General features: G+C 46.2%; 1 protein-coding gene and 1 long non-coding RNA gene across 2 annotated transcripts; one reads left to right on the top strand and one right to left on the bottom strand.

The window, feature by feature from the left end:
- Window positions 1-1,143: 1,143 nt before the first annotated feature.
- Window positions 1,144-5,142, bottom strand: LOC119325742. The gene is made up of 2 exons (XM_037599470.1): window positions 4,798-5,142; window positions 1,144-3,057 (listed from the first exon to the last, which is right to left on the bottom strand). Exon 2 carries the CDS (start codon window positions 3,043-3,045, stop codon window positions 1,342-1,344), a length of 1,704 nt encoding a protein of 567 aa, XP_037455367.1. The 5' UTR covers window positions 3,046-3,057; window positions 4,798-5,142; the 3' UTR covers window positions 1,144-1,341.
- A 2,018-nt stretch (window positions 5,143-7,160) lies between these two features.
- LOC119303216 lies at window positions 7,161-7,972 on the top strand. Its single transcript, XR_005147859.1, has 2 exons — window positions 7,161-7,447; window positions 7,520-7,972. It is a non-coding gene; the product is annotated as an uncharacterized LOC119303216 (long non-coding RNA).
- The last annotated feature ends 1,826 nt before the right edge of the window (window positions 7,973-9,798 follow it).

Here is a 9,798-nt window from a genome sequence, read left to right on the forward strand (position 1 = left end):
TGTGTCGCGTGTGAAAAAAACAAACTCCGGTGTTAAAAAATGCTTTTCACAAGACAACCTTTTGTCTTTTTACACAAGCAAAAAAAATCGGTTTTCTCCGAAACTTAACGTGCACACATATAATGTCGAAATGTATGCGTCAATTTTTTGTTTGAAATTTTTTCACACCTCAAAATATATTTTTTGTGTGCAGGAGCACGCGCTCCGGGGAGCAACAACGGATTTCCGGTAACACCTGCCATCCAGTTATCTGTCGGCCTTCGACTGATTGGGCGTAAACATATATCACTTTTTCCTTGTCGGGCTTTGGGCTTTGATCGTCCTAGTATTGCTAATTGGAGCTCGCATTCGGCGCTTCAGGCGCCAGGGAAGCTCCCTGCCGCCCACACGCCAGCGCTGGTTGGCTGGCCCATGTTCACCTTCACATTTGAGAAAAAAAGGGGAAAAAAGCGCAACAAAAGGAAAAACAATTGTGAATTCAGACAATTCCACGGACTTTCAAAACACGTTCATGAACTTGAAAAAAAGTTCATTGAATTTGAAAAAGTTCATCAACTTTTTTAAAAGAGCATTGAACTTGAAAAAAATATCATAAATTTTGAAAAAGTTCATCAATGTTCAAAAAAGTTTATGAATCTTGAAAAAAAGTTCATCTAATTTGAAAAAAGTTCATCGAATTTTAAAAACTTTCTATAGAATTCGTTGATTTTAGAAAAAGTTCAGCGATTCTGAAAAAAGTTCATGAAATTCTGTAAAAAGTTAACAAATTTTAAAAAGTTCATCATTTTGTAAAAAAAACTTTACCGATTTTGGAAAAGGTCATGAATTTAAGTAAAGAAGAAAATAAAAAAGAAAAGGAAAAGGAAAAAAATAAGAAAATGAAGAAGTTATCACAGCAAAGTGTTATGGTTGGGTGGTTACCGCAGTTTACCGGGGACTGTAGATCCCTAGTTTGACTCTCCACACGTTAGTTTTTTCAATTTAAACAGAAAAAAAATAAAATAAAGCTAAGCGGCAAATAGGATATGGCTTGCAAATCACTGAATCGTTCTGTGCGGAACTTTCTAAATGCAATGGTGAAAATCACTGAAAGTGATAAGATTTGCTGGCACCTGAGCCATAGGCGCTCCCAAAGAATTATCCATCTGCTTATGTACTAAATAATGTAATAAAACATTATGTTCTCATAAGGACTTTATGTATAGTATTGCCCTTTTTGATTGCGTTTATGGTGTTCTGTTTTAGGTTGGGCGCAGCCAAACGCGCATATAGCATGAAATCATCGAGCAACAGCACACGGAGAGCTCATCTGCGCTACAACACATCCACATATAGTAGCAACTAATTCTCCCTGTGCATTTGTATCAGCGGCGGCAAAGGCGGGCTCATGGCATCGCCATAGCCGTTGTACGTGGCCGACCTCCCCATCGCGATGTCGACCATCTGCTCATCCAGTGTGCCCGTGCCGGCGCCGCTCAGTGCTGCCATGGCGTCAATCTTGGGCGGGCACGACAGGCTCCGGGAGTGCGTCGACGTGGACGCCTCCCGCGGCAGTGGCACCAGCACGGCGCGGCCCTCCTCGTTGCGCGCCCCGTGGCCGACGAACCGATCGTCGTCGAAGTCGTAGAAGTTAGCCGTCCGGACCTCCTGCGCGAGCGCGCAGCTCCAGCAGAAGAGCCACTTGGCGCAGTCGCCCACCGCGGCCCGCCGCCCGCCACCTCCTGCCGGCAGCTTGTACCGCTTCCGCATCTGCGTCCGCCAGTAGCCGCCGTAGAGGAAGCCGCAGAAGCAGAGGAGCACGCCCACGGCCACGACGGTGTCGCGGATGTCGTCGTCGTAGACGTTGAGCGCCGTGACGCTGAAGATGAGGAGCGGCGCGACGCAGAGCAGGATGAAGGTGAAGGCGTGCACGTACATGTTGCCGAATCCGAGGCGCTCCATGTTCCACCCGAAGACGCAGAAGGTGCAGGTCGCCGACAGCGCGCACACCGTCCCGTCGTCGCAGCAGTCGCACAGCCCGCCGCTCCACTCCGGCCTGCTCACCACCACGGACCGGTTGTATATCCTGATCTCCACGTCGCGGCCGCCGTTCTCCGGCGCCCCGCCGTGACCGTTCGCCTCCTCGCCCGACGACGACGGCTCCGCGTCGGGGTCGCGTGCCTGCTTCCGGCCCAGCGGGCTGTAGGCCAAGTAGAGGGCGGCGATGACGGGGAGCCCCGTGCCGAAGCCGTAGCCGATGTTGAGAGCCCAGTTCGGCCGGTCGGTGCGCGAGTAGCTCCAGAACAGAGCGCAGCAGAAGTACTGGGCCAGACAGGTGATGTGCAGCAGCGCCACCACCACCAGCATGTGGGCGCGGTCGCGGGGCGGCACCGGCGCTCCCTCCTTGCAGTACACCTTGCGGATGGCCTCGCGGTCGCCGTCGGGGCGCCACCGGAGGAGCAGCACGAGGTGGTGGAAGATCCTGGGGTGCTGGTACAGGCACATGATGGTGAAGAGCGCGTTGAGGATCTGGTTGATCACCTCCGACCACTTCTTGCGCCAGTCGTCCCCCGGGATGGCGTCGTCGAGCAACCCCGTCATGAGCAGGAACAGCAGCAGCAGCCCCGCCGCGACGAACGCCAGCCACATGATCATCGCGAAGTTGGCCGGCCGCCTGCACCAGCTCACCACGTGAGTCCACAGCTTGCCCCACCTGATCTTCCGCACGAACGGCACGCGGAACCGCCTCCGCCTCCTCCGCGGCCGGCACCCACCAGCGTTACCGTCGGAGTCCCGGCCGTCTTCCTCGTCCCCGGCCGTGACCTGGCTCCTGCGGCGGAGGCGTCCCACGAAGGTGGACCGGAGGAACCACTTCTTGGACGGGCGCGCGCGGAGGAAGTCCAGGAACCGCGTCTTGCGCGCGCCCCTGCTCAGCGCTCCCTTCTCCACGGTGGGAAAGTAGATGGGGATGAAGTCCATGAGCCGCATTGCGGCCGACGGCGAGGCCGGCTCGCCTACGACGACCTCCACGATCTCGCCGCCGCGGCTCGCGTCGTTGGGAACCATCTGTCTCTGCCCCTGCCCAGATAGTAGGACTGTTTGGTCAGTAGCGGAGTGGCCCTTCGGGACTTCAGAACAGCATGCCGTATGTTTACAAATCTGCAGCTGCGATGGCTCATCGTTGGACACGTCGAAGTGTCATCTTACATGTCACGACTTGACAAAGTCTGGAAAGTGTAAAAATATTTTCAACACGCTGCAGCACAACCAAAAGGACCGGATCAGAGTGATGCCGACTGGCCATTTCTGTGAGCTTTCTTAATTGCAACTGACCAATGAAAATAGATGGCTGGCCTACAAAAATTCAATGATCCCTGCGAGGAATATACTGTCACTACTTAGATACTAGTAGTACAGTGGAACAGTGTAGGGATGCAGTCAAGTAAATGGGGTTGAATTGCTGTCTACACTAGCTAGACACTTCGCTTGTACGAATCGACAGCAATACACTGGAAGTCAACACCAACAAGCATCGAGTAAATAGCATAAAACTACCATAATACAAGATAGAGTTTCAAAAACCTACCACTCCCTAACATTTTCACATCTCCTTCAATCCATATTAATTGTCACAACTTCAGTACTACAACCTTTTTGCGACAATTAATATGAAAAAGAGGGATTTATTTTTTTCGAATCCTAATCTGAATTGTGATAGTTCTATGTTATTTACTAAGAAGCATTAGAGTTTCACAACCTTGCCACTGTGTTTTGATTTTCGGTTTGAGCTTTTTTTCGCCCTAGGCCGAGATGGCCGAATTTCGGCCATTTTTAAAAATTTCGGCTGAAATTTGACCAAATTTTGACTGTAGTTTGACTTAAATTTGACCAAAATTTATTAAATTTGAGCAATTTCGGCCTAAATATATTTTTCGCCTCAGGCCGAGATGGCCGAAATACACATTTTGCGGCCGAAAATCAAAACACAGCCTTGCCAGGCATTGATGCATAAGGTGACCATTTAACCTACTATCTCCGTTGACAAATATAAGATGCTTTAAATATTTCAATATGGATTACGTACAAACCGAAATGAGTGAACACACATAGTAAAATGTGTCTATGTACATCCGATTCAAGAAAGTTAGAACATAGCCTCCGGTTCAAAAATATTTGTGAACAGAGTGAGTACTTTCTGAGTTATTATTATATGGTAACAAAAGCAACTACTTTCCATTTCTCTGTTGGTGGAAATAGGGTACTCAATTTGGATGAACTAGTCTCTATGGAAGCAAGCATAGAAATAAGCAACTGAAGGCAAGACGGTTCGGTGTCATCCATGTGATTTTGTCCTGCGCAGGGAATTTCCACCGGCTCGAGACGGCTGGATTTAAGTAGTGACCATGGGGGCATCGCTATCAGTACTCCGTAGCAAACATACCGTGTGATGAATTCTTAGGAAATGGTGGAGAGAAAAGAATGTGTAAAGGGAAAGAGGAAAGCTGAATCCAACAGTGCAAGCACCCACAGAGCTCTAAAGGGACCAGGCAAGGCATGGCCGTCGCTGTTCCACTCCACACATAGAGCATGGATGGAGTCGCTAGAAAACACGGTCGAGGCTAAGCAAACGCAAGCATTGCTTAAGTTAAGACGAAAATGTGCGGAAATTATGAATGTTGTTCAGACTCTCTTGTTCTCAGGTATTCATTCATGGCCGAAACGGAAGGCGAACTGAGCAGGCGAGGTTTTTTTTTTTGCGATGAAGAGCAGGGGAGGGGGTTAACGGAGAACGACTTCGAGAAGTGGCTTAGCGCAAACCTGGGCTTGAAGACGCCTGCAAATCTTGCCTTGATCCGCCGCTCTTCTCTGCCTGATCGGCGGTGACGGAGAGAAAAGATCGCCGCCGCCGCTGCGGTGGTGGCCCCGGACTCGGATCGTGGCTTGCACCGGCAGACGAACAGTGACTGATGTGTGGAGGTCGATCAGATTTTCAGACAGAGGGACTCACAAGTCTATGTTCTTATTTATCCCTGGAAGAAAGTCTCTCTTCTGCCAAGCGAGGTGAGTATGGGATTATTGACTGCAGGAGAGGTCTCGTCTTCTTGCTGTCCTTGTTCATGTTTAGAAGGGAAGGGAGAGAGGAGTCAGAGATGGCGGGTGGGGGGAGGGAGATTTAGAAATGGAGAATAGTTTCTTGAAACAAGAAATGGAGAATAGTGAAGTGCCTCGCAACTTTCGGTACGGTGGAGCGGGTGCCGGCTGGAAAAGCCTTCCATTCCATGCTCCATTATCAAGGGCGTGGTCTTTTACCCCGGCCGAATTCCTCTCCTTTATTTGCCAGTTTTCTTTCTTCCTATAGTTCCCACGAATCCAAATGATAATTTTTTTTCAGTATTCCTAAAAAAAGAGTTGGATGAATAAAGTGATCCTATCCATTCGACCACCTATCTCTAGCGTCTCATGCCGCTGCAATTATGGAGCATCACATGAAATCTAGAACACAATTAATCTTGGAAAAACATTAAATTCATTCATTGCGATTAATTTTGCAATTATTTTACTTATAAAAAGGATGATTTTGGTGTATATGAACGATATCAGCCATAAACCACCTATATCCAATGTCTCACTCCACTTTGATGATGTGGCATCACATCCAATAATCTGAAAAGAACATTAATTGCATTAATCAAAATTAATTTAAAAAATATTTGGTTATATTAATTATAATTAATCTTGGAAACAACGTAATTCTGTAAATAATCATCAAAGTGCGATGTGAGGAAGCGGACTACGTGACTACCAAAGCCACCTGGTCCAACTGGCAACTGCAGTGCACGGTCGAGCCATCCAACTAGAACTAGTGCATGCGGAAGAAGCACATGCAACTCGACCGGAGCAGCTGAGAGGCAGAATGACCCATGATGGTGACCCTATGCCGTGAGCCAGGATCTTGCCGCGCTAAGTTGAGATTGAATGGCGCATCACATCCTTTGATAAAGAAATTAGGGTGGTCTGTAGTCGATGCAAAAGACTACAACCATATTGGTACACGACATGGCTTAGATTTCTAGAAGGCTAATCCTAAGACAGCATTCGTGCAGTGAGATAAGATAGTCGTGAGAGTGAAAAAACACAAAGTTGTAAAGGTTATCAAGAAAATATCAAATTAGATGTGCATTACTCATGCATGATTACTACTCCCTCCGTTCCTAAATATAAGTATTTTTAAACATTTCAAATGGATTGATTGTAACATACGGATGTATGTAGACATATTTTAGAGTGTAGATTCACTCATTTTGCTCTGTATGTAGTCACTTGTTAAAATATCTAGAAAGACTTATATTTAAGAACGGAGGGAGTAGTTTCTCAAAAAGTGGCCGAGCGAATCCTACATTTTACACAGCGTGCTCACATCACACAAAGATCACAGTATAAAACAGTGGGACGAACAACACAAGATCGCACCAGGCCAATCATATTTTTTCAGAATCAGAAAAAATAGACACCACAGTACGTCCAATAGACCAATAGACTTGATCAAAGAAGGCCGGCTGCTTGTGCTGGTCGACTTTGAAGCTAATGCGTGTTATCAAAAGTGTTGAATCCAATGGATGGATAGTGGAGGAGGTGTGATTGAATTGTGATTGGGACCTGCACTATCTCACTGCCCTTCTACAATTCAGCCCACACCGATTGACGTGTTCGCACCGCCCTTCTTCCTTGCCAGCCTAATACTCAAGCATCTATTCCAGACAAGGTTTTTTCTCCAAGAATCAGCCACTTGTATGAAAATAATGTTTGGGTAAATTTGCATGTGGCACGTAGTATTAATTTGGTACCTGGCGGGGTAGAAACGCCTTGTGGATACAGGTTTTTGATTCAAATTTTTTGAACGGGTGTGGCGATCGCCTTGGTTCGTCTAGCGATTTTTTTGCTCTACGTGGGCCAGTTCGTTTCCTCTGTGGATCGGTGCTTCCGTGGGCTTCCAATTCTCCTCGGTCTGCGCACGTGTTCTCAGTGGCCTAATCGGTGTTGTTTCCCTGAGCGGTGCCGTCTTACTTCCAGGGACAGCGATGCTGCTTTGATCGCCTAGATGCCTCGCCGCCACCCTCGACCGTGCCCTCTCGAACGCTCCCGTTAGATCTTCCACCGCCGTATGCATCTATAGAAGGGTCTTGTCCCTCCATCGGACCATTCACTACAGCCTCCGTTGCCCCTCCCATCTTCCTCAATTCTTCGCGCTCTGCCAGCTCGATCTACTTCCCACCCCACACCACATCGACCAGGCCACCACCTCCACCAGCGGTGGATCGTCGGGAGCAAGAACGGGATGGACTCTAGAAGCCTTGCGTCACACCATGCGCCCTCATCGGCTGGCCATGGTCGGAGCGTTGGGCGGATCCGATTGCTACTTGCTACGGCGGCGCAGGCGCAGGTGGTCGACGGGAGATCCCTGTGACAGGTGCTTGCTGCCCCTGCGTCGGTCGTCGTCTGCCTCTCCTATGAAGATGATGATTTTTTGTGTCCTTTGTAGATGAACTGCGTTCCCATGCAATGGATGGCGGGCCTAGCTCGAGCTCATCTTTTGAGTGGTGGCCTGATACTCTACGGCGACAGTCATTGGTACATGGTTGTGCGGTTGCTGTTACACATGAAGCATCCGTGGATTCACTGCCAGGATGGAAGGAACGGGCGGCAGTGGAACATGATCTGGGTATTTGGAACGTCTATATGAAGGGGGTTCACCTTTTCTCTCTTGGTTCTTTTCTTCTTTCATGTTTGCTGCAGTTTCATGCGTGCAAGCAGCCCGGAGAACGTGGATCAAGTACAAGTAGTATTGGTAATTATGTGTGCAAGCAACGTTCTTTTCCTAAATTAGACATATATTGTTCTATATATGTAACTAGCGCTTATAGAGCATGATAGGATATATTTCTTTATTCTATAGTTTTTCCAAGATGAAATTTGAAGTTTGCGTGTGACCAAACTGAAGACTAATTACGAGTTCTTCACTATTTATGTTTCTCCATCCACCACTGCCTCTACTATCAATGTAAAAGTGTTGTGAGTGTCCTAATTGGTGGCAAGGAAAGAACAGAAAAAAGCCCCTGTGGGCATTGGATGTGCAAACTGCTGTCATATTTTTGTCGATTTATGTGCACTCTAAATAAAAATCAGTTTTGCAACACATCCATTAATTTCTGCTCCTTTCCGAATGCTTATCTGCTGAAATCTTTCTAATCCTGTTTATATGGTGTTGTAGAATAGATGCATTTGTCATTCGCATCAATGAAAGAAATATTTACAGGCTACTGGAGAGAGGTGGATGAATTGTATTTAGTTTTCTTTGCTAAGATTTCAGGCTAACAAGCTTAAGGGTCAGATAGTGTTAATTAGCACACTAGGAGGTATTATTTTCTCTTTTTTGTCTTACACGACTTATGCTATTTTGTTCTGTTAGTTTTAAACAGGTATAAAACATAAGCTGCAGCTTAGATGATTAATTGATTATTATTTTTGCGAATTAGATAATTAATTGATGTTGGTCAAGAACTCTCATTCCTCGAAGACGAGGCGAAATTTTTACAAGAATAGGTGAGATGCTTGCAGCTAGAGTGGGGAGCCAAATGGACTAAATCCATATGAGGTATCCACACATTGCTTTTAGGAAAAAATACCTAATAGTGTGCATAATTGATCTGTACCTTTCCTATTCTTTGTTAATAGGTTGTGTTGTTTCTGGTTAGTTGCAGATCAAGTGGAGCCGTTGTGTGCACTCAACCCTTTACTACTTTGTGTGTACTATTTTGTATTACAGGTTATCAGGCTTAGCTCTGCTTGCATATTCCTTAACTGTTTTGTGTCAGTTTGATATGAATACATAGCTTACCTTATGTATTGGGAACTGATGTTGAAACCGTTGCTGGGTGATGTCCAGTTCGAGGAATGGATGCATTTGTGTTTTCATTCATGTGTATATAGATCAATGTTAGTACTAACATATTGAGTGACATCACATAATCTTGGCGATTTTCAACCTTATCTCAGGCAGCACACATGGCATAATAAAACATATCCAGTGAGCATTGCATCCGTCCCTTGTTCGTTCGTGTCCATTATTTATTTCCATGGTTTTCATTCATCATGGATTGCTTATTTGATATCCTATTTGTTCGGGCGATGTTTTTGCCTTTTTTTTGTAGGCTCAACTATTGATGGACATGTTCATAGTGTGGGGAAGACCTTTCTAAACGTTTTAGGTCTGGTGTTTAGTCTTGGTGGAAAGAAATAACATATAATTGACGAGGCGCGGCGTGCCGCCGCGCGGGTATGGCTAGTAAGTAATGACTAATGACTTTGCATCTCAAATGTTCAGAGTGCCAAACGAGACTACGGTCTAATTTGCCAAACTGTGGGGAAAAAAATACTTCATTATATGAACCGGCGCCATTTCTGTAGTGACGTCTTCCGAAGCTGTATGCTCCAACTAGATGAAACTCTTCGTCATCAACACTAGAGGGAAATGCGCGCTTTCTTGTGCCGTTCTTCTGTTGTGAAATTAGTTCTATTTTTTCTCCTACTAAGGATTATTGTGGCAATTTGTATTCCGCTCATATAGCTGAGGAAGTAGAGCAAACACCCCCCGCCCCCACGGGTGTAGGGCGGTCCTTGAGTTTTCGAAATGTTCCATTCGGTTTTTTCTTCTTCCTTCTTTCTACAATTTTTTCTTTTCCTGTTTGCTTTTATATTTGGTTTCCTTTTTATTTTATTGTATTTGTTAACTCGTTAATATTTTTAAAATTGACGAATATG

The sequence above is a fragment of the Triticum dicoccoides genome, chromosome 1B (genome assembly GCF_002162155.2).
Source record: "Triticum dicoccoides isolate Atlit2015 ecotype Zavitan chromosome 1B, WEW_v2.0, whole genome shotgun sequence".
NCBI lineage: Eukaryota > Viridiplantae > Streptophyta > Magnoliopsida > Poales > Poaceae > Triticum > Triticum dicoccoides.